The sequence below is a fragment of the Zonotrichia albicollis genome, chromosome 1 (assembly GCF_047830755.1).
Source record: "Zonotrichia albicollis isolate bZonAlb1 chromosome 1, bZonAlb1.hap1, whole genome shotgun sequence".
Classification (NCBI taxonomy): domain Eukaryota; kingdom Metazoa; phylum Chordata; class Aves; order Passeriformes; family Passerellidae; genus Zonotrichia; species Zonotrichia albicollis.
Window position 1 is genome coordinate 109,785,259 of NC_133819.1, and position 25,294 is coordinate 109,810,552.

Below are 25,294 nucleotides of genomic sequence, written 5' to 3' on the forward strand. Positions count from 1 at the left end.
TGGGAAAGAAGCAACTCAAACAACAAGGGCTTCCTCAGGGAAAAGGGACTAGGTGGAAGTGTAATCTCTCCACTGACAAACATGGCCAAACTCAGCATGTCAAGCCCTGTTGGAACAGTTTTATCACTAATACAAGGAGGCCTCTGTAACTCATTACATTGCATTTACACCAACAGCATCCCAACTGCGCAGCTCAACACTGACATTACAAAAGCAAAAAAAAATTTACTATTTACTAACTTGCAAGTTAATGCACTATCCTGGTATGCCCTCAGTAACAGAACTTGTAATTATCAAGTTTCAGATTAACTTAAACTGTTGTGATTTAAGATCTACATGGGTATCTCACCTGTGTACAACTGCTTAAGTAGTTTATTATGTTTATATGGAGACCCTAAAGAGAAAGCAAATAAAGCAAGAATTTAGCTACCATGGAACTATGTTCCCTACAAAACTGGAACCAAGAACTTCAGCTATGTGCCAACAGTCATATATTTATATATTGAGTTTTTAAGATAAAAAGATGGCAAATCAAAAATAACTAAAATTTTAATCAGTCAGTTTCCTCAGCTTTAGAACTCAAATCACAGGTTTCATAAGGTTTCCATTGAATGAAAGAAAATAGTAAGACTCATTTAAACTACTGCAGAAAAGGTAACTTCAAAGTAATGTGGTGGAAAAGGAAATAAAGTCTTCCATGGTATCTTTGAAACCAAGACCTACTGGCTGGGCAGCTGAGGAGATAGCAGGATTTTTAACATGACTACACTGCTGTGTTTGGGAATCTTTCAGCCTTTCCAGTAATCTATATGCACTAAACAGCTCTTATAAACTGAAACAATGCCCACTGAAACAAAGGCTGGGGAACATGAATAGAGAGCCTTCTTTATTCTTTCATTTGCAGCCATCAATTTTATCCAGAAACAAAAGACTGTACTCTGCCCTCCAAAAACAGCCCTTTGTAAAGATTGTTTCAGAACAAAAACACAAGGGAAGGAAGAATTCGAATTTTCAGCAATTCTTAATCGCCCTGTGTTAAGCATTCTGAATTAAGTAGAAGTTGCAACTTCAGACACACTGGGTCACATTAAGTTCAGCCTGAGAGTACTGCAAGACTTAAACCATTTTAACTCTAAGAAAAGAAGGATGCCGAAATATTTTTATCCCCTTATCTGGGGCAAAAGGCGAAAGCTAGTGAAGATTATGGGACACACTATTATAATTTACAGGATTTTGTGTGATTAGTACAATTCCCAAGACACTTTCAAATTTAAGATAATATTACTTGTGTATTCATCTGCAGAAAGACACTCCTTTAAAAAACCGGATCTTTTTAAGACAGAAAGCAATTACCTTAGCTTGTACCCACATCAAACCTGCTCAGTGGAGTCACAGAGTTTTAAACAAGCTCAGTACTTGGAAAAGTCTCCTCTCAAGCACTACCAGACTTTGTGATAGCAAAATAAAATTACTTCTAAAACCTATTCTGCTTTCCTCATCCTTTATGACTTGTTTAGCCATTTTTAACTGCTAAATGAGTGATAAGCATTACCATCTCCAGATGCTAGAGAGATAGTCACACATGGTATCAAATCATGCATATAAACTCAGTACTGTAGATCTCAAATATAAATGCAACAGGAAAACGGCAATTATGAAGCAACATGATGTAAATTAGAAGTCTTCTGTCAAAACTGTTATTCAATCAATTAAAAGAATTCACCATTTTGATATAGTTAGGCAGTTAAGCCTGCAGTTTTGACGTCCTGCTCCTCTGTTACTTTAGTTTCATCCCTAGATATGAAAACTGTGGTTTAATTCCAAAGCTGTATTCTAGCTAGATTAAAAAAAATAAAAATAAAACAACCCACCAAAAAAAAACCTGAAACCAAAAATACCATTAGCAACCTGTTTAAAATTTCAATATAATTCTAAGGGATTTGCATTTACATCTTTTTCGTAATAACACCAGTAAAAGTCTTCCAACAAAACAGGCCTCAAAGTTTTGAAAAGTTTCTAACTGAAATAAGCATTGAGCCAGGCAGAATTTCTTCACTAGTACTGACAGATCTGGACTCATAACCAATTCCCATTGTTTTTAAAAAGTAGACACGTTTAAAATTCAAAATATCTGGAAATATCCATTTAAAGAAACATGTACTTCAAAACGTGATCTCACCACCTCCTCTGCATATGCCATACTGCAGTTCAGTAGTAGCTATCAATCTGAAATATGCAAGTCTCTTCTACTTTGCATCTACACATACTACTTCACAAGATTTCTTAACAACTATTTTAACAAAATGCAAGGCAAGTTGTTTTTGGAAGATTGCTTTCTTTTATACTGTAACTTAGTCCCATAGGAAAAGAAGCCTAGGTAGTAAAATGAGAAACCAAGCGGGGTATGTATCAAAGAAAATATCATACTACACAGTATAACTGAACACAGTACAGTTACCAATTGCCAAGTCTAGCCAATTCACAGGACATTATTGTGTGAAGTTCAAAACAATGTCTGACATAATTATATGTATGATGAAGCAAGAATGGGGTATTTGAGCTCTTCCTCCTTAATAACCAATATTAATTTACAACTACCACAGTAATATTCAACTTAAGGACTGATCCCAGAAACATTTGTGACTGTTTAAAGACTGGGTGTTTCTTCATTAATTTAAAAACCAGGATGATACCCAATACTCACCTGCAACTTAGGTTTTAGAGAACTCTAAAAATTAGAGATTGTTCTGTCCATTTTTAGTTTTCTGTATAGACATTATCTGACACAATGGAATATGCTGTACGAGGTGGTATTACTTAGTAACTAGTTTCTATTTACTGTCATAAGGCAAAAGAAAAATACCCTGGATCATAGAAACATCTCTGAAAAGCTTTAGATACTAGAATTCAAAATGCTCAGCAGCTCTCTCACATCCCCAACTTCGCTGCAAACAAAGCTGCCAACAGTTTATACTCTCACAGTACTCAGTACTTCAGCAAAAGTAGTCAAGTACAATTTGTTTTCAACCATAGAGTACAACTAGAGAGAAAGAAAAGTGCCTTTCATTCAAATTGTTCTGGAAGCCAAAAGCTTCCAAAGTGGGTGCCAGGCCACATGCTCCCAGAGGTCATTCAGTTACAGCAGAAAGGGCTTTCGTTACACCATCTTCACTTCTAATCAGTGCTCTACTCTGTGAACCACAAAATTTTAGATCAGAAAATCCAATTTCTTAAACCAACACTTAGAGCTCTCAAGCACCTTCTCAAATTAAGAGAATACACAACTTGAATGCTACTATCTGGCTTAAAGTAACTTGGCTTCAACCACCAAAGGGTCATAGAATCATACAACACCTCGAGTTGGAAGGGGCTGCATAAGTCATCTATTTCCACCTTTCCTGCCAATGGGCAGGGACACCTTCCACTAAACCAGTGGGACTTGCTCAAAGCCCCACCCAACCTGGCCTTTAACACTTCCAGGGATGGGGCATCTACAGCTTCTCTGGGCAACTGGCTCCACTGCCTTACCACCCTCCCAGGGAAGAGCAACTGATCTCAACCTACTGTTTTTCAGTTTGTGCCATTCCTACTTATCATACTTATCCTGTAAAAAGTCTCTCTCCCTGGTCATGTCCAGCCTCTCATCCACCAGCACCACCAAGCCCTGCTCTGCACCTGTTCATCCCTCAGTTTTACAAACCATGTTCACAGCCTATCCTGTTAACCCCAAATGAGACAATATTCATTTGCTCTACTAAAAATTAAGACAATTATTTAGTATAGCTCAAACCCATGATCCAAGTTTGGATTTTCCCCCTCCCTCAACTAGGAGAACATGGGAGTGGCTGCATCTTCCAAAACACATGGTTCCTCAGGCAAGCCACAGCTCAGAGAGGGATATCTTAAAATTTATGTATGTCTAAGTTTTAATAATTGTTTTAATAATAACTTTAAAAAATTTTATCTGGTATTTGACCACACATTCTACTTTCTCTACAAGAAATGACATCTCCCTGATTTGGTAATAGCCATTGTATTGCTCACACTGAACATTTCAGCCCATAAAACTGCTGCTATTCTATACAGGAGGATGCTGCATTTTTCTGACCTTTGGGGGAGGCCTTGAAATGCCTCTTTGGGGGGATCACAAAATTTTAACTATGTCTTCAGCTGTTGGGTGATAATTATATGCTAATTATAAGGAATGGGAGAGTCCCTAGAGGAGTCTTGGTAAAAATATATTTTTTAAATATGTCAAGGAGTGCCTAGAGGAGAGAATAAACACACATTTTGGAAACATGGTATTTAATTAAATATACGAATACTGACTAAAACCAAATACTTTCAGTAAAATGCTGAACAGATTTGGCAGCGAATCACCTTCCATCTTGGAAGCTGCTGATACTGTATCTGTTTTCATAAGTCATTTAAAAATAGAAAGCCTAATTTCCCTTCTTTATTCAGACAGAGCTCCCATGATCTTTCAGCAAGAAGTGCAGGATCAAATCAAATGATGAATCATGCACACTTGGATTATATACCTCTCAAGGTGAACAGCACATGGTTCACCACCCAGGTGAAAAAGGTCCCTCTCAGCTCACTCACAAACTACAAATGCACTTGAGGAAAATACAGATCTTCCTTGAACTCATCCTGCAATAACGTTCATGTTTCTTTCCTCTCAGGATTCACCTCACTGTATGCCACCGTTGGCCAACGAGAGAGTCTCAGTCTGTGGCAGGTGAGAAGTCCTTTACCACTACTCCTGCAAAGAATGTCAAGTATTCTTTTTGCCTTCATTATTCTTCATCCATAGTTTGGACAATGCTCTCAGGCCCATGGTGAGACTCTTGGGGATGGCGCTGTGCACGGCCAGGAGCTGGACTCGATGATCCTTATCGGATCATCAGCTTATTCTGTAATCTGTCTCACTGAACCTTACACCCAACCGGTGCTACTGGGTTAATGGAAGCACACAGGCAACTCCATAAGGCCACTATGGGTCCTCTCCTACCCTTTATAACAAGAATTTAAAATAAAAAAATCCAGGGAACATTAGAGATTGCACAGCCTTTGGGAACAGACTTGTGCTTTGTGTGTGTACATTGTTTGAAGTAAGTTACGCTCTCATTCTAATGGGAATGCTGCTAACTACTGAAACTACTGCAAGCTTTCTGAACTTTTTTAACCTAAAAAAACACTTACAAAACCAATGAAAAACAGAGTTTAACTGGTAAATGATTTTGTTAAGCAGGAAAAGCCATTCAGAAATTCCTCTTCCTCACCACATGACAAGTCCCTTACACAATACTGTCTGTATTGAGTAAAAATAACTTTACTCACAGCTTCCTCAAGCTATTTTTAAATATAAACATGAAGTTCTGTCACAAGTAAACTGTCATGTGCTAGTGCTCAGTTATTAAAAGAAGTAATAAAATACATTATTGATATAAAAGCATCAATGAAACCAAGTAAGATGGAACATGACAGGGTTTGTCCAATGATGTTTCTGGGAGGTCCTTCAACTTCTAGAAACAGAAAGGAAAATAACAGGAAGTTTTTGAATGACACACTCTTGACTAGATGTAGCTCAAAAATATGATAATTTTGGTAAATATTTTAAAAGCTGGTATCAAAACTATACATTCATCTTTCCAGCACACTGAGCTGCATGCCTAGGCAGCAGTACTACCCTGGAAGAGAGAGAGCAGTAGAAGGCTGTGGCGGTTTAACAGGAAACAGGTTTTCTGGGAGGTTGTTGTCAAACCAATGGGTACTCAGATTTTAATGTTGGCACCTGACCTGGTTTGGCCACTGAGATTTGGATCTGCCTCTGAGAACACACAGGGTTAAAAGAAGGGCTCCCCCCTGGAAGGTTCTCCTTCGATTCCTCCCCTGGCCCAGCTGCTGGCTGGGCAGGGGGAGAGGAAAGCCACGCGGCCTGGGAGAGGTGGGCCTGACCCTGAGGGGCCCAAGGGTGGAAACATGGAAGAACTACTGAGAGGTATTCCCCCCACCTTCTGGGAGACAGAGCCAAGCCTGGGAGTTACCTTGAAACTTGATGAACATGTGTGGCAGCAGGCAGCACGGCTGAGAAGAAGGAAAGGGGGGGAGGAGGCAGAGATGTGTCCAGTCACTTGTGGGAGGCTTTTGACCCCTTTGTGGACAATGAAAACTTCACAGAACATTAACCCTTCCTAGAAGAGTGATGAAGGTCTGGGCAGAGAGGGAGAGATGTTGGAAGAATGGAGAAGATGGAGTGGCATTTTTTGCTAGACTCTTTTTTTTCTTTGTATAGCCATGGACTGTTTCCTTGTGATACAAAGACTGCTTCCAGGGGGGGCAATGCCCTCAGAACCAGGAGGGTTCAGTGTGGGTACCCCTCGGCCCCAGGGGGTGCAAAATGCCCCCACCCCCCCATGGTGGGGACAGATGTCCCAAATCTGAGACTGTGCCTTTTTGGAAGGAGACAAGGCATCCTTAAGAGGAACCCTTGAAGGAGCTCTGGTCCATGCGCAGTGGTGAGAGCACTGGGCATGGAAGGAAGATGTCACCATGGCAAATGATCTCCGGGCGGTGCCACGTGTGACAAGAAGCCCATGGCACAAAGAAGGACTCCTCCTCCTCTTGATGAACTGAGGATTGAGTATTCTAAAGGGTGGTGCTGGACCCCAGAGTTGGTGATTTGGGAGATGTATTGTATTGGAATTTGGTGGGGGGAGGAGGAAAATGTTTTTGTGAAGTTTTAATTTTCCTTGTGTGTGTGGTTTTTTTTTCCTTTCCCCTGTAGTTTAGTTAATAAAGTTTTCTTTATTCCTAAGTAAGAGCCTGCTTTGCTTATTCCTGGTCACATCTCACAGCAGACACCAGGGAGAGGGTATTCTCATGGGGGCACTGGCATTGTGCCAGTGTCAAACCATGACAAAGGCTCTTTAGAAAACACACATTTATTAAAAATACATAGATCGACAGGATAAGAATATATGCCCTCTGATACATAAGCAGAGTATTTATTTCTGAGCTTGCTAGAATATCTGTCCAGATAATTTTGTTTATTAAAAAATTCTGATTATCTACTGTTCTGTCAACCAATGACTTAAATTCAAAAAACTCACTGAATTACACAACCTCATCTGTCCTATAATAGATGTAAGAAAGAGGGTTTTTTTAAAAAGTATTTTAACAAAATATATTTAAATAATATATTCAGTTTAATATCTAAGGAAATTCAGCTCTGCAATTATCTGAATTTTGAGGATGTGTCAGTGTTATTACTATCACTCAGACGAGACAGACAAGGATTGGAGAGCTCTCTGCTGCAATACCCTGCCACATTTAACTTTTCCAATGGAATCTTTGAAGACAAAACAAAACCAGACCACAAAGATCTACACTGAAAAAGCTTGAGATACCCCACATAACTGCTCTGGTCAGGGGCTTATGAATGTGTCACAAAATGCCTTCAATTCACTACATTCAGTGTACTTTGAATGGTGTTGGTATTTGTTAATGGCGTAATTTATCAGAGACACTGTAAAACTCATGCTTATACAGATAAAAAAAAGTAAGTCTAAGACACAGGTATATTGCGAGACACAGAAGATTTACCCCCAATAGGGGATCTTGCTTGTTTCTACATAAAACTGCATTAATATTCCTCACCCCAATTCTGCCAGAGACCACTGCTGCTGGGGGTAATTACTACAGGGGTAGAGCTGGCAAGAAATGCCATTGCTGGATTCTCAGCTGAGGCAGCTTAACAAGTGTGTCATTTAGGGTAGTAGCTTTATCACCTGGATACATTCGCTAAGACCTGGAATAAGACCAGAATTGCCTGCAGAGGGTAATAACTTATGTCCCGTCATCATAATACGAATTCAAACCAGTCACCTAAGCTCAAAAGCCTCCAAAAACTGCTTCATTGTTTACTTGCTTTTGATTTCGAAACAGACAACATCCACGTAGTGATTCAATCAGCTTATATTTAAAGAAATGTATTTCCTTTTTGAGCACTTTATTTCTAATTTGTGTTCCAGTTTATTTCTAATAGTAAACTCCTACTGGCTTTCCCATTCCTTCATTGGATTGGAATTGTTGATTTAGTCAGAAAAACAAGATTCACTCCTTTCATCCTATCTTCTGTCAGGATTTTTTTCATGTAATACTCCCAAACTCATACTGATATACTAACCAGCAAAACAGAGTGCAGTTTTCATTCCCCTCTTTCTTGTGCATGTTACACACTGCCAAAACTCTCAAGCTGTATTTCCTGTACACGAACAACATCCACAGATCTGCCCTTAAAATCTGTTTCCAGTTACAATTTTTCAAGTAATTCCATAATGACAGCTTTTCTATACCACTAACAAACTGATTAATACTCTAGAAAATAAAGGCAGACAGATGCCGTGTTGCAGAGAGGAAAAACTGAGTGAAAAGGTTTAACATTTCAGAAGAACCTGATACAAATAACCTCCTACAAACCAAAAGTAGGAGGTGTGACAACAGGGGAAAAAGTTAGCAATGCACCTAGCTGGTGCAGGTTCTTGCAGTACGCATGATGGGAAAAGGGAGTGGAAAAAAAGAGCTCTTAAAATGAAAGTGTGGTACAGATAGAGGTCTGTAAATCTGATTTCATACTCAAGTTCCAATTTTGTTACACGCTATTAAAAATCAACCCTAACCTGATTTAATGGATACCCAAACAAGGGGGAAATTGGATTCCCCAACCATAACGTGCCAGTGACACTGAGTGATATGTAAAAGCAACACGGCTAGTTCCTGTCCTTAATTCATAGCCTGTGCTTCAATTTCAAACCTGCCTTGGGTAAGGAGAAAAAAAAAAAAAAAAAAAAAAGAAGATGCAATAAAAGCTTACTGCAGATTTTGTGCTTTAAAGATTTATTGAGATAGGAAGACTAAACAGAACTGAAAGCACATACAGTAAACAGCACATAAGGACTTAAAAAAAAAAAACACACACACACGAAAAAACCAACCCAACACAACAACAGCCGGTAAGTGGCACACACAAGTTTCTGAGCAGGGTGTCTGCTATCACACGCAGCCGCTCATGCTCAGCCGGACGCTCCGGTGTCGCGCCAGCCACCCTGCGCGTCCTCCTAGGGCTCAAGGGAAAATGCCCGGCTGCCGTGGAGCGGCGTTTCAGCACCTCGCTCGCCGGGCGCAAGTCGTCAGCCCCTGAGAGCCCCTCAGAACCTGCGTGAAGGACTCAAGTGCCCGGGGACCCCGTGAGGGGACAGGAGCGTCAGAGAGACGGAGAAGCGGAGAGGAGCCGGGAGGCCGGGCGGGCTCCTCCCGCCCCGGTGCGGCGGAGGCAGCGGGGCCGCACCATGGACAGTGGCTGCGCCTGCCGCCCCCCCTGCCCTGCGCCAGCCGCTGAGGGCGCCCTGCCCGCCCCGGCACCCCGGCCTCGCCTCAACCCGCTCCCCGGCCCGACAGAAATGCCCCAATCGTAAATACCATTAAGAGGCGATGATCTGCGCCATCTGTCCCTGGGACTTACCGCCCTCTCCACCCCCGGCGCCGCGCCGGATACGAGCTCAGCGAGCACAAAACGAAGGGGGAACCCACCGGGTGCCCCGGCTCCGCTGCCGCTCCGCACACTCCTCGCCGCCCGGAGGGGACCCCAACCATAACCCCGCGGGCACTGCCCCTGCTGCACCAACGGGATCCATTTTTTCGTCTCCCCGTCCTCCCCACACCATCCCGGTGACTCCCATCTCGCCCCAGACCTCCACTTTCTGCAGCGCACAGGGAGCGCACCGCGGCTAGCGGTGCCGGCGCTGCCCCGCGACCACCTGCCCGGGATCCCGTCAGTGAGCCGCCCGGAGCGCCAAGGCCGCCGGGGGGAGGCAGCAGCAGGACTTTCATAATAATAAATTAAACACTTCGGGGCCCGAGCCCGTCCCAGTGGAAATTCCCGTTAGAGGCAGGGGGTGGGGAAGCCCAGCGCCCAGGCGGAGGCTGATTAAATTCTTCCCGGAGAAAGGATTAGCGGGCGAGGGAGCTGGGGGTAGCCAAGATGCGGGGGTTGTTCTCTGCCCCGCATCCCTCTGGCACCACAGCAGGCCCTTCATCACGCGGGACGGAGGGGGGAATATTCGCTCCGTACCCCACTCCGGTAGTTTGTTCCCCGCGCCCGCGGCGGGGCCGCGCTCCCGTGGAGCTGGGAGGCGCACGGGTACCAGCCGGCTCCCCCCCCCCGTCCCGCGGCACCTGCTCTCCCGAGAATGAGGGGAGATCAGTGCCCCCATCACCTTCCGCGTCTCGGGACCAGCCTCTCCCTCTCAGCCGGCCCCGGGCAGGGGCTCCCCCCTCTCTCTCTCTCTCTCTCTCTCTCCCTCCCCGCGGCGCGGAGCCCGGTGGCGGAGCTGCCCCGAGCAGGTGGCTCTGCACCAGCGGCCACGAGCCACCCCGGGGCACCCTAGCAGCGGAGCCGCTTTCCCCTACACCCTCCCCGAGACCCTCACCACGAAGCATAGCCTGCCTGCTCTACCCCCCCCCCCCCTTTCTCCCCCGGCTCTCCCGCCTTCCCCGGGCATCGCCGCCCGCGGGGGAACAAAGAGCCGCAGCCCGGCCCGCTCCCCGCCGGTGCTTACCTGCTGCAGGGCCGCCAGCAGCATCAGCGCCAGCGGCGGCAGGATCCGCGGCGGCGCTCCCGCTACCCGGCACATGGAGGCGAGGAGGGGCGGCGGCAGGGCGGCCCCCAGCAGTTCCGGAGCGCGGCTGGAGCCCGCGGAGCGGGACGTGGGGAGGGTCGGGCAGCGGCAGCTGCCGGGAGCTGCGGTCGGCGTCTGCCCCCGCCTGCCGGAGCCGGCTGCCGCTCTAGCTCATGGGCAGCGATGCAGCGGAGAGAGAGAGCGCGAGGGGCGGAGGATGGGTGAAACTCAGCTCTGGGTCAGCCTGCTTGTCTCTCGGCCGAGCCCCCTCCGCGGTGCAGAGGGTGGGCAGGGAAGAGGAGGAGGAGGAGGATGGGCAAACAAAGGCTGGGAGATAAGAAAGAAGTAGTCGCTGCTGCTGCTGCGAGGCCGGTGCGGCGGCGGCTCCCTTCGGCTGGCAGCCTTCCCCACGCCTGGATCGTGCCCGCCTCGCTCCTCCCGCCGGTGCCCCCCAGCGAGCTCGGGCAGGCGGCTCCTCTCAGCGCCTCAGCCCAGGCACGCCAGCTCCGCCGCTTCGCCGGCCCCAGCCCTGCTGCATGCTCGCCCCGCACTTTCTCTCTCCCTCTTTCTTCTCCTCCCTCCACCCCTCCCCCTGCAGGCAAAGCTCTCCGCCGAAGCACAATGATAACAATACCCCAGCAGCCTCTGCCTGCCGTGCGCCTGTCTACGCGCTCGCCCGGTGCCTGCCTGCCTGCCTGCCTGCCTGCCTGTCTGCTGCTGGCAGCTCCCTCTCCGCCTCCCGTCGCTCCCTGCCGGCCGCACGGCCAATGGGAACGGCACGGCACAGTGAGCGCCGGGGAAATTCGCCGCTGTGCCTGCGAATGGTGCTGCCCCTCCTCGGTCCCCGGAGAGCGGGTGCTGGGGGCAGCGCCCGATGACCCCGCAACGCCAACAGCTACAGAGCGGTGGAAAGAAATAAATTCCAACCCACACACTTGGTGTACTGCAATGGTTTTGGGGGGCGAGAACTTTCTGGGGAAGGAAAAACCCGTCCCCGGCGTGCCCGGTAGTCGGTGCAGCGACAAGCTGCGGGGGCGCCGCTGGTGCCCAGCCCGGGGGCCGTGGGACGGCCCTGCCCGGTGCTTGGCAGCTCGGCAAGTTCCGCTCAGCTGTTACTGCTTAGCTTTCCTCTTTTTTATTCCTTTCTTTTTCTTTTTTTTCCTTTTTTTTCTTTTTTTTTTTCCTTTATCCACCTTCCGTCCCCCTCATTCCATATTTCTTTTTCTAAACTACCTGCTGAATTTTATTAGCTAATGTTTTCCAGAGCTTGGTTGGGTCCGCAGTCCGCCGGTCCAGAAATATCAGCGTGCGGAACGGAGCTGGGGAGTGCTGCCGAGCGAACAGTTACAGAAGCAAGTACCAAGTGCTGGGTCATTTGCCGAGCTGGCACGGATTTTCGCTCGCCCACAGTCGGCAAAGCTATTTTGTGTCGATGCATCAGAGCTTTCATCCTGGGACATAGTAAGGGGAGGATTCGTAGGTATTCGTATGGCCCCTAGGCAATCTCATGAAGCGTTCATTCAAAATGGTGCATTATTAATTTTAAAGCATCTTTACACCCGAACTTGCAAGAAAAACACTCTTCCCAACCCCCCCCCCCCCCCCCTTTAGAAAATAACGCAAACCGTCATGCTCAATGTTTTGAAAGGAAACAGCGGATTTGCCTTTGTGTTTTTGTCGGGGAAAGGCGGGGTAAGTACGTGCTTTTACGATGCTGATTTCATTAGCCTGGGAATTGAAAGTAGCGGTCACTGGCGAGCTGCGATGCAGCTGCGCACCCAAGGCAGGGCAGAGGCGGAGGGAGAGCAGGCCCCGGAGCCGCGGCGGGGATGCGCTGCCGCCCGCCCGTGCCCGCAGCCGGAGCCGCGCCGCCCGCCGCCTCCGCGGAGCAGAGCCGAGCCCGGGCACCGGCCGAGCCAGACGCCACCTGCAAGGCTGAGACACCAAGCGAGACTCAGCCGAGCAGAGGCGGCCTCAGCTAGCAAAGCAGCCACCCCCCCCCCCCCCGCCGCCGCCTCCCTCCCTCCCCGCGGCCTCTTTAAAGTTGTAGCCCGTGCAATTGCAGCGATCCCAAGAGTTGTGAAGAACGATGAGAGGAGGGAACTACGGCTGGTCATGAGTTTCTGGATTAAAATTTAGCCAAAGCCTGAGGGAAAGTAAGCAAGAAGGGCACAGCTGATGTTTATATCCTGTAACAAGGACGAGTTTCCCGGTTTTGCACCTGACGGAGCATGTGTTCGGTCTTTTAGCAATTCTAAGGAGAAATGCTTGGATTTGCTTATGAGACAGTAACTTTCCCTGGGTAACGGATTCCTGTTTGTATTTTCTGATAAGTAGGCAAAATATTAGCATTTTCTAATGGCTGTATTTGAGCATTTATTCACTTTTACAAGTGTTTTACAGAATGCAAAGCACACATTATAAACTACTCCATAAACCAGCTGTCCGATGAGAATAATTACCTGTCACCTAAATGAGCCTGCCCCCTCACATCCTTCAACCCATCCATCCCTAAAGGCCTGAAAAACTAAAGGCTCTGCAGCATATCTGGAAAGTTACCAGATCTGAGCTCTGGCTAATGCTGCTTATGGTTCTACTGCTGCCTTTAAATTTACTTGGCAGGATTAGTAAGACTGGCAGAAAAATTGCTCTCACCAACATCATTTTACTGAATCTTCTAGCCTTGAACAAGTTTGAATAAAGCAGTGGGCTTCCCTCATTTACTTAAAACCTCACAGTTCCCTACTTCTGGGTATTGTGATAAAGAGGTAAGAGAAAAGGGGTGGGTAGTACCTTTTGAGGTACAATCTCTGCACCACATCCCTTTATGGTGAGAGACATGTTTGGGAGAGCAGAGCAGAGGAGAAACTTGTGTGTTGCCTCCAAACATGAATGACTCCTCAGGGAATCCTTAATCTGTGGCATAAACCCAAGAGAATACCTTTTTTTTTTTCACACAGAAATAATCTAGCATTAAGTAGCCATAGCTGGAAATTCAGAGTTCGTACTGCTGCTAAGATGAGATCGTCAACTTTTTTCATGTATATCATGCAAAAGCCAGCCAGCTGGCAATTTCTGGCTAAGATTCAAACAAGTGATTTAGAACTCAAAGAGTTGATCTCCTAATTCAGCTTCAGATTGTATTTATATGTTTTAACTAGTATGAAAATAGTGGACACAAGTTAATGTTCAAGCTAGGAGATCTCAAGGGCTTCCAGAAAAACTTGTTAAAATTCCATGATTGAGTTGAAGAGAGGATTAGGGTAATTCCCATGTTAGTCATGGAGTTGAATTTCTCTTTCAACTTGTCCAAATTAATTTTCATTGCTAAGGTTTATAAAAATTCTGTAAAAAAATGAATGCTTTCAATTTGGAGCCTACTAGATTGCTCATGGCTTCAAATATTTTGGAAAAGGAGACCCTTTCCCTTGTGGATCAGTTATTATATTTAATCTGCCAGGTATTGCCACTACTACTTCTCTCCTCAATTCAAATTATGCAAATTAAGTACTTTACTGACAGTTTAAGCCCTTATCTGACATTTATGCATGTGATTTTAGTGAGTTACACTGCACACATGCAAACTCCTGTTCCTGTGTCTAAGTACTTCCAAGATAGAAGTGTAAATGCATTGAGCAAGAGTATTAAAGGCATGTTAGTTTTTGTCCACTTTTCTTGTATTCTTTATGGCATATGAAGAAATACTTTTATTTGTCTAAAAAAACCACCCTAAAATAAATCACACAATTAATGGGTCTGAGGACGTCCAATACTTATTAATGAGTTTTATCACAATGGTGGAAAGTGCAGTGAATGTTTTTTACTGTGACACAAAGGCTGCATACACCATCAGTTAATCCAGATAAATTCTCCTAACAGAAAAGAAAGAAGTACTAACAAAAATTCAAGTTTTTAAAACAGTGGTTTTAAACTTGGATTCTGTTGTCATCCTAAGACTCCAGATTTATTTTGAGTAGTCTGTGGCAGGCAATGGGGAAAAAGCATATTTGTATATTCTCTGTAGCAACTTCACACATGTGAAATTCCTAAGGGGAGGGAGATTTTTCTGAATAGTAAGACTGTTAGTTGTTGGCACCACATGAAAATGATTTATTGCTTTAGGAAGTAAATAATCATGTATGGCCAAGAAGAATGAAGTTTTATATAGATAGCATCAGGTGGGTAAGAAAAACTGAGTGGCACAGAAACTAAAACAGCTTAAATATTTTAAAAATTAGAATAATTTAAATGCTATTGTTAGTGCTGCTGTCTTTCTCTAACTTCAGTAAAATAAGTATGGCTATGAATTATTTGGTCTGAGTGTTCAGGTTTTTTAATATGCTTTTTCATGTTGATCACCTATGTGAATTAAACCCCCAAAAAGTTCTAATTATCATTTTATTTAGGGACATACTCTCAGAAAGAAGGGGGAAAAGGTGGTCTTAGCCGTAAGTAAATAATATTTATTTGACTGTATCTTGTAATTCCTTACAGAACTTGAACAGTTTTTCCTGGTGGGCTTTTTTGGCCCTATCATTACTTAAGATGCATAGCTCTACATATTTTTCCAGTTTTTTCTTAAATCAAGGTAAAGGTGACTACAGCTGCAGCATTCGTGTACTGTTATGCTCACATTTGAAAATCAGCTGGGTTAGGATAGAAATGTAGCATACAGCAGATCTGCTTCTGCTTTAGCAAGCCTCAGCAGCATTAATTGCCTTTTATTGAGATATACATAAATGAGTGTGTGTGTATACACATACACATGCGTATACATATATATATATATTATTTGTAGAAAGGGATTTTCTTTTCCCTTTTCTGGTAGCGAAATTGTATCTGTCACCACTTCTGTTAATTGCTAATGAATTTTGTAAAGGATTTCTCTACAGAGAAGAAACTGAGCATATGTAATCCAGATGTGACACAATATATTTGCATATTGTGTAATTGGCTTCATGTTTATACCCTTAGTGTGAAGGTCTTGGATCAACATATTCAAGCTGATTGCTTGTGCTTCATTCTTTCAGAAATCTCATTCAGCATCACTGCCCACTGCCTTCAAGCTGTTTGGCATGGAGAGTTTCTATTGAAAATCAAGATAGAAACCTTTGGATCAGCATAGCATCTCTATTCAGTGGGATATCTTAAAAAAAAAAGAAAAAAAATCTTTTCCAGAACAAGGCTTTAATCATATGGTGTGAGAAAGGATGATCGACCTGTAACTGATGATCGACTGAAAGGATGATGACTTCTAACAAGGGCATATGATGATTTCTAATCTCTACAAAAGAAAGTTTTAGAGTTTCACAGAGCTGCTTCATATTGATCAGGCCAGTAGGAAGAGCTGAACTTGCTTCTTAAAAAGCTGGCTTCAGTAAATATTTTAAAAATTATTTATGATTTGAAGTATTTACTTTTTCTTGGTTTGCTTTCCAACAATATAAAGTATTAATTTTACTGTCTTGGAATCAGAAGTCTTGACTTTTTTCTGATTTATGCAGTCTGCAGAGTCCCAGACTCCCTCTTTAGCCATAACCTTAATTCACTGGTGTGAATGAAGCTGTTGACTTCTATGAAGAGGTATGTGACACCTACAAAAACAAACAAAGAAATTTCCAAAAGATAAATCTTACTGTTCCTGACTTCTTGGTAATAAAAATTAAGAAAATGTAACCCTAGTTGTTTGTAGTAAACCAGCATAGACTGATAATAATTTAATTTAATGAAATTTTAATAATTTGCTTTACTAAAATTGTAAGAGCTGTCATGTGGATTGTCACTTTCATTATTAAATAGAACCTATATTTAGATATGTCTAATATTTTCCACCAAACCTTATTTTCATTTACTGTATTGTTTCCTTTAGTTAATAAGTTTTAATTCTCTGCTTCAAGCCAAGTGCTTTTTGAAAACTTAAGAAAAATTCTTTGTCCTTTTAGAAGAATGAGATCAGGGAAACTATGTAATTTTATTTTTGTTGAAAAATTCTTGCTGCCATTTCAGGTATTTTACTCCAGGCTCTGAAGCAGAGAGCTTAACTTTTGGGAGGAACATGATTCCTTACATCGAGGTTGTGCCTTTTTCAATTGCTGTTAAAGCTGGCCAAAATCTGGCATTTTTACAGATCTGAAAATTATGTTGTTACAGTTCAGAAGAGTTTCACAGCCATATCCCCTGACATACCCATCTGCATCCAATACACCTCCTATTCCCCCAACAACTGCTGTTTTGCAAAAATTCTGCAAACAAGCCATCTTCATAGAATAAGTCAGTGTCCCTTATTTTGGATATGGAAGAGATGCTCTGAAATTCCTGTTGGATTAATCCAACAATACTTCCTGTTGGATTAAGCATGGGAGAGAGAGTAGGTGCTGTCTATGTTCATGAATTTGTTGCTTCCCTTTCAGACAATGTTCTCAAAAATTGCAGAAGGATTAAGAAGTTTAGAACAGTTAGAAGGTCAGGGAATTGTGGATTCAAGCATCTGAAAAATTGTTTTATTGACCAGTATATTAATAATAGTAGTTCTCTTATTAAGAGCATTTACAATTTGTCTGCAAAAATTCAGTCCAAGTTAAAATTAGACATGCAGTGAAGTAGCCATGGAGAAATATTTTACATACTTGCAGAAAAATCTGATTTTTTTAAAAAAATTCCTCCTACTTTTTGAATCATTTTACATTAGTAAGACTCAAAAATGGCTTTCATCTTTAAAATGAAATTTTGCAGATCTTCTATATACTTTGTAGCAATGCAAGCCTAAATCATCCCCAAATGCTATCTGAATTTACAAGACTGGATCATTAATCTGAACTTTAGGAAGTCTCTAAATATTTATTCATAGGGGAAGAATATTCTCCCTTGGTTACATTAGACCCCTGGCAGCTTGGAGACTTGGGTTTTTGTCCTCAGAGTGCCAGGTATATCCTGTGAAAAGTCTCATCACTGCAGGCACAACTGTGTCTGCGACTTCAAACAAAACAAAACAACACCAAAAGACAAAAAAAAAGGGGCTTTTTCCTGTGGCACTGTGGTTTGCTACTGTTGACAGCTGCCCACTTTGTCTCTTCCCAAGAGGTCTCCATCCTCAGAGCTGAGGGGAACATGTGCTTGTCCCCCTCCTCATCAGTGTGTTGGTTCAGATGCTCCAACAGCGACATGAGCTGCAGAGCTGAGCGGTGCCCCCAGTAGCTGCCAGGCATTGGGTTAGAAAATGTGTGACTCTGGTTAGAAATGGTGATTCTGAGGCTGCAGAGTGAGAGGGTTGTTTGGATTGAGGTGTTAACAACTGTCATGGCAAGATGGGACACGGCTCCTTTGTCAAAACCCTAAATCTGTGTTCTTCCTGCTTATAAACGCCCCTCTGCTGCTTCTCACCTCAGGATCAGAGTGAGTTCCTGAGGGCTTGTCAACTTTGAAAGTTGGTCCAGATTTTTTTCCCAGAATCTTAAAGAAAGTATTGAGGAGTTGAAGTTAAGAACTGATTTTTTTTTTTAACTGTAGCCCTAATTTATTTTTTGTGTTAAAGATCACAGTTCAGTACATGTGCAGATTCTGAAAACAACTAGCTAATAAAAAAAATCTATGACTTTAGTTTTTTGTCTTTAAAATAAAATCTCTTTTTCTCTGCTTCTAATGGATAATATTCATTTTTTTTATATTTTCTGAAGTCAGAAAGGGCCATTTTAATAATTTATTTTGACTTCATCAAAGCATGGGCTTAAAAATATAACCTAGTAGTTTTCCTAACAAGGCCAAGAACTTGTGCAGAGCAAGGGGATGTTTTTGAGGCAGACATAGAAGCTTGATTTAGAGTGGCAAGTCTTGCTAGTTATATTTTCCTAGTGAAATGCGGTTCTTCTGTGAGAAGTCTTACTTCACAAGTCAGGGACAGCCGCTTTTTCCACCTAGGCCTTTCTTTGAACCACTGTGGAGAGGGTGCACTATGAGCTGCTGCTGCAGCCTTGTCTGCTCACAGTTCCCGAGCTGCAGGCAACAGCAGGGAGCTCAGCACGGACTAAACACCCAAGTGTTCACTTTGATTTGCAGAAGGATTTTGCATCCAGCACTGAGCTTTGTACTACTGCCGTGGTAGCTACGTTGTACCACGGCTGTTGCATAGCCAAGAATAGTTTTTGGAGAAAAATAAATACTGAAAATGCATTTATTTTCAGTATTTGTTGTCACAGGATTTGTTGTCGGCATTCTTTATGCATGCTAGTGATTTGCCTTAAAATTGTTACTTTGGAAACAAAGCAGTAGTTACTGCCTAATTAGACATTTATTATTTTCTACAAAAAAATTCCATTTTCATTTAAAAATTGCTGATGTTGCCTGTACTTAGTGGATGGTTACCTTTCTCTTTAAAAATGTTGCAGATTAATATCATAGAGTCATAGAATGGTTTAGGTTGGAAGGGACATTAAAGGTCATCTAGTTTCAACATCATTGTAGTGGTGAGGAATGCCTTTCACTAGACCAGATTGCTCAGAGCTCCATCCAACCTGGCCTTAAGCCCTTCCAGGGAAGTAATGAGTAAGCTATGTTTATCTAACTTGTGTAATTTCTCGGCATTCACTCTTGGTACTTTTTTCAGCACTGAGAGAGTTAACTTTTTCATATGTCTTTTCACTGTATTGGAACAGACCAGTTACCTTTGATAAGATGAAGCTTTTCCTCATTAAGCTAACTACATCAAAGTCTTTGAGTATTTCATTAAATACATAGTTCCCAATAATTTGATAAATGTTCCAGTTGTCCCCTGACCCTCTAATTTTTAACATGCTGCTTGAAATGCTGGTACTAGAACTGCATGCTGTATTTTACCACCAGCTGTAGTAATTTGAAAAACAGAAGTAATACATGTACCAGACTCCTACTCAGTGCTCCCATGTTAGCAGATACAGTGCTCATATTAACCCTTGCATCACACCATTGGTTTGGTTACCAGATGACCTCCCATCAGAACCAGTTTCCCAGAATAATATCCTTTGCTGAGAAACACTCCCTTCAGCATTTGCTCTTGGGCCAGGAGGAACCCTCATTTTCCTTTGCACTGAAGCTTTTGTAAATACATTCTTTGCAGTTCCACTCCTGGCAGTCTTCCACTTCCATCCCACGCTCATCACTTTATATCTCTTCGTACTCTCTCCTGACACTGATTTGGAGTCATCACCAGATTGCCTTTGCAAATAAATATCCTTGGGAAGCCAGGAGTGCTGATAAATAATGTTGAGTTTCCATATCCATTAAAGCAGCCATGTCCCTTTTGATTTTGCTTGAACATATCTTAAGCTTCTGAAGTGAAGAGTGTCTAATCCCACCTGGAGATGAGTCAGTAAATTGTAAACATATACAAGGCATTCAGAACTAGTGACGAAATCCCTCCAAATATGAGTCCTTGTGTCAATGGCTAAGAAATTGCAACAAAAGAACTGAAGGATGAGAAAAACAGAAGAGGACTTATGATGATGAATGTACCACAGTTGTGAGGAGTCTGGATCTTAGTTGTGTCAAACCAAAGAATTATGTGCTGTTTCGTTATCCATCAAAACCACAATTGATATGATCCTTGGCTGTAACTTTGCATTGTATGCATAAAATTACAGGCCTTGTGTTGGTTTGGATATTTGTTTATGCATATTAGTTTGCTTTACATCTGTTCCTTCTCAGTGCTGTTACTTCCCTAGAGTCAGGGCACTGTGTAAACACCATAAAACTCAGCCTGGACTGGAGCAACATAGAACTTTTGGAAATGGTTAATTCCTTCAGTGGCTTTTTCCCACTTTCCATACACATCCATATAATGACTCAACACCTCTGCTCACAGTACTGGCTCTTCTCGAGGGGTGCTAGGGAAACAAAACTCTGGCAATACTTTTGCTGCTGGAGACAGTATTTTAATAGAATTGTGGAGTTGTTTAAGTCTGAGGATTCACTCAGTCCCAATAAAGATATTAAACAGGACTGGCCCCAACTCTGAGTCCAGCTGCCAGCTGGATGTAACTCCATTCACTACCACTCCCTGGGCCTGGCTGTCTGGACAATTCTTGGGTTTTTACCCAGTGAAAACTGCCCCTGAGCAGGCAGTTTCTCCGGGAGAATATTGTGGTAATCAGTATAAGAGGCTTTTCTAAAGTCCAGGTAGATAACATCTGCAGCCTTCTACTCATCCACTAAGTGGGTCACTCTGTCATAACAGGAGATCAGGCCAGTCAAGCAGCACCTGGCTTTCATGAACTCAGGTGGGGCCTGATCTCCTGCTTGTCCTGTGTGTGCTTCATGGTAGCACTCAGGGTGGTCTGCTCTATAACATAAACAGCCAAAATCACACTACAGAGAAAATTCAGACATATAGGACATTGAAAATTGCTTGGCCTCATACAGCTATTGCAAAATGCTATTAATTTTACAGTGTATTTGCTAATAATTTGCAGGTATAATATAAAAGAACTGAAAACTAAAGGCAAAGACTCCAATGAAGAAAATATCTCCTGTGCTTGTTCAGATATTTGGCATTTACCTTTACTCTTCCTAGCATCTAGAGTGTATCTATGGTTGAGAGTAAGGTGAGGAAAAGATCATGATACCGAGCACCCTTGTTCATCTTTCCAGTTTATCCATTATCTGTTTTGAGTAAGATCCTTCTATCTGTCAGGAAAGTTTTATCTCTGGGTAACATCCTAAAAGTAAAACAAGATTTAAGGGTAGTAGCAACCCTCAGATTAAGGGCTGTTTTTTCTGGGTTTTTTTTTGCCTAGCCCCCAGCCTAACACATCCCTGGTTGAACAACCGGCTGCTGTCACAGAAGGTTTAGGAAGAAGAAAATGATTTCCAACATAGTTCAGCCTCTCAAGGGATGTCAAATGAAAGGCTAAGGTAGAAGAATAGCCGGGAATGGCTCCCCAAAAACTGAGGGGAAAGTGGGAAAAGGATTGCTTTATGTTGTTGGCACTGATATTATGGAGAGGGGTCTCCAAGTTCCTGGGATGTTTCTTTCATGCTGCTGCTTCCATAAAGGGGGGGGGTACCTTTTCTCCATTGGGAGGTAAACATCTCCACAGGAAAAGAAAGAAGAAAAGATCTGTTTGGGAGATTATTATATTTGCTCTAAGAAAGCCATAAAGAGAAAACTGACAAGCAAATAGATTCCTACGCTAGGACCAAAGGATCAAACTGGATAAAAAGAGTCAGGAAAGGTCAAAATAAATAAAATTAATGGAAAATTATCCCAATGGAATTTTTCAGCAAAGGCTGGGCAGGATGTCCCCAAGCTTTGCTGCTGTCACTAGTGGGAGAACCTTTTCAGACATTGGCTATAGGACCTTCCCACAGCAATCATTTAATCCTCCTTTCCTTCCTTCTGAATAAAACAGTTCTTTCCACATATCCTTGGGAAAAATACAGCATTTAACCATAAGTGGGCCAAAAACATTTTCCAATTTTAAACTGAGCAAAATTAAGCCAAACTATTATTTTTTGCTGTCTGTGGAACACAGAGAAAGCACCATATGCTGGGGAACTGAAAATAAATCAGATATTCCCTAGTGAGGTGTGAATTCTCAGCGACATTAATATCTACATTATCCAAAGAATAGATTTTCCTTTGAACACTTTTGAAGATGACCCCCAGTTCCTGGCTATGTTGATGTTTCCACATTAATTTAGGGGACCTTCCTTAATAACTGATGAGGCCCTGTGGCAACATAAAAAAATACTTGTCCTGTATATGAAGATTTTGAAAGATGAAGGCTTGAAACCTTGTAAAGGTTAGTCATGTACATCCCTCTACAAGTCATAATGGTATTGGGAATGCAACTATACAATGCAATTCATAGGGAGCCTGTTGCTCCTCTTCCATGAGCCAGATGACCATGACATCTGAATGTACACAATACTGCACAGTGGTATCCACGTACTATAAAATTCTTGTTGCAAAGGCACAGCCTATTTGTATAAATAAGATTTATATTCATAGCATTATTCAAGATTTTGTCAAGTGTCCTGAAAGCAATTCAAAAGCAGAAATGGCAAAACTAATGGGTATCTAAAAAACAGGGAGAGTCTAAGTTTGAATCAAAGTTTGAAATTCTTTTCTTCAGGGACTATCCTGCACTGAGAACCCAAACACGTAGGATAGAGGTATGTGGTGGAACATACTACCATTGTGCATTTCCTGAGACTACAGAGGGGCACATTTGAAAAAAGAGTTAACATTAAATAGTCATTACAGTGAGACTACTCTAAGCTGGTGCCTAAAGTGACCTAGACCCACTTGGGTTGGATATTGCTAAATTGCTGTGCTGAAACTGATTTATGGTTTTTAATTGACCATCCTGTGTATGGTCAATTGCAGGTGCAGCCTCAGAAAGGTGTATGTGAAGCATTTCTTCAAATGATTTTTATCCACTATAGTTTGCTAAGACCTGTACCAGGAAGTGTTATTGTAGTACTGAGAAAGTTTATTTTATTGACTGCTGTGGCTCTCTCCTGGCTCATTCTTTTCTAAAAACTGGGCACAGCCCCATAAACCACAGAAGTACAGAATCAAGATTAAAATTAACCTCAATGCCACTTAGTGAGACCATTTAAGCAGTTGGAGTCAGTGTGGTTTTACACCAATTAAGTACTGTTACAAGGCAAAATCCCATTGACTAGAATTATGTCAGTGTTTAGTGCAAAATAATGTACATTATCCTAGCTATATGAAGTCATGATGAAGTATGGTGCCAATACAGTTTAAGAATGCTTTGCACAATCCTAGCAAAAAATTTAAATATTGCCAGTGTCAACTGAAGGACAGCATTAATTTTCTTGATGTCATGCTGGGCTTGGAGAAAACAGCTAATGCAAAATATTGAATATGATATCAATGAAGGAAATGAAGGATTTTGTTTGTTTCAAACCAAACGGAAATGAAATAATAATATTATAACCGAGGCACTCCACCCAGGTAATGATTCATCTAAATCCAAAATAAAACAAAAAAAGACCAAAACCAAACATTTCTTTCCCCCCTCCCCTCCCCTCCCCTCCCCAAAAAAGAGCTCACTTAAAAAAAAAAGAAACCAAACCCATTTACTCTCTGTTTGTGTTGGATAGAAGAATCAGAAATAGAACTCTGGCCAGCCAATACAGTCATCTATCTACACAACCATAATAGTTTTATAGATCTCTAACCATGTAACAATCAGTTCTGTTACCCTTTATTGGTGGAGAAGTGCATGGAAAAGAGATGAAGATATTAGTCCTTATATCTTAAAATAAATTCACAAAAAGCAAAAAAAAAAAAAAAAAAAATTATTTGTGTTATACTAAAGGCATTAAGCAATGTCTTTTTAAGTGTCTTGCCAACAGTTCAAACATGGATATAACAAAACTACTTCTGTAATCACCATAAAAATTAATAACCATGAAGCTGGGAAAGTCTCAGGCTTGGATAAGAGAATCTGCACCTCCATTACATTGTTACCTTTATGACCAAATTTTTTCAATTGGTAATACTCTATTATAAAAGCTTTAAGTTTCCTTGCGTGCTAAATCAGGCACTGTATAGAGAAAAAAAAAATCAGAAATTTTAAATGCCCTGGAAATCAGGCACCAAGATAGCAGTTTCTTTGACTCACTGAGGAAGTCTGCTCTTAGGATGAACTGACTAATAAAATCCACAGGTCACCACACAAAAAAAAAAAAAAAAAAAAAGGTGAGGTGGATATTTAGAGCTTATGCTTGAATGGTTCATATTTGAACTCTGCTTCTCCTTGGTGAAGCTCAAATAACATTTACTGCTAGGAGTGGGTCCTGGACTTCTGTTAAATTTCTTTCTTAAACTGGTCACAACCTGAGGATCTGCCATTTCTCTGGCCCCAGCTGCAGGGAATGAACAGCATGCCCTCTGCTGTACTGCACTTTAGTTGCCCTTTAGATGCTCCATCACTTGCCTTAATCCTCTATGGCCAGGATTTATCCTAATTCGTTAAATTCAGCCTAATTTTCATTCAACTCCATTGAAAGTATCTCTTACATTCTGAGCAAATGGAGCATGAGGAACTCTCTCCTACATTATTAAACAAATGCAGCCAAGGTGATTAGACTTGGACAGCTGGCTGGTGTTGAAGTTTCTGTGTTAAAGACTCCTGTAGTTATTTTTTTCTTAATCAGTCTAGAAGTGACATGTTGCTATAGGCAATCAATTTGTTTACAGCAGAAAATAAAGTCTAATATTTATTATTCAGCAATCCAGTCTCTCACATGTGTGTGTATGAATTACATACTGTATTCACAAAAAAAAAAATTAAATTGAAAAGGCACAACATGAGGCAATTTTCATAAAAGACTAACAATGCTGACAGTAGGTGTCCTTTTAACTGAAGACTTTTTTTCTTTAGGTCTCTTCAGTAAGAGGGTAAGTTCTTTAAAATAACAAAGTTAATTGTAGCTAGCACTGAAATGATAAAAAAAAAAAAGATTTGACTCTCTACGGGAGGCTATTATTTCAACTGATGAAAGGAGAGAGATGTCTGACAGAATAATAGGATTAATTTTTAAAACATGCTCAGCTTTGGACATTATGTCCAAAAGCAATGGCATGATTACTGTTGTCTTTAAAG

At 42.3% G+C, this 25,294-nt stretch overlaps 2 protein-coding genes across 2 annotated transcripts in view; one reads left to right on the plus strand and one right to left on the minus strand.

Moving 5' to 3' along the window:
- The window catches only part of CDH2 (cadherin 2), a 116,182-nt gene extending 105,424 nt beyond the window's left edge, over window positions 1–10,758 (minus strand). Inside the window, exon 1 of the mRNA XM_005479260.4 lies at window positions 10,623–10,758. Coding sequence (XP_005479317.2) covers window positions 10,623–10,697 — 75 coding nt within the window. The 5' untranslated portion in view covers window positions 10,698–10,758. The remainder of the gene's footprint in view (window positions 1–10,622) is intronic.
- A 236-nt stretch (window positions 10,759–10,994) lies between these two features.
- On the plus strand, window positions 10,995–24,990 carry LOC141730658 (uncharacterized). The gene is made up of 2 exons (XM_074550096.1): window positions 10,995–12,374; window positions 15,713–24,990. The coding sequence occupies exon 1, from the start codon at window positions 10,995–10,997 to the stop codon at window positions 11,934–11,936; it is 942 nt and encodes a 313-aa protein (XP_074406197.1). The 3' UTR covers window positions 11,937–12,374; window positions 15,713–24,990.
- The last annotated feature ends 304 nt before the right edge of the window (window positions 24,991–25,294 follow it).

Bases quoted from the DNA above. Each gene is read 5' to 3' on its own strand.
- LOC141730658 (XM_074550096.1), top strand. From the start codon at position 10,995: ATGGGCAAACAAAGGCTGGGAGATAAGAAAGAAGTAGTCGCTGCTGCT.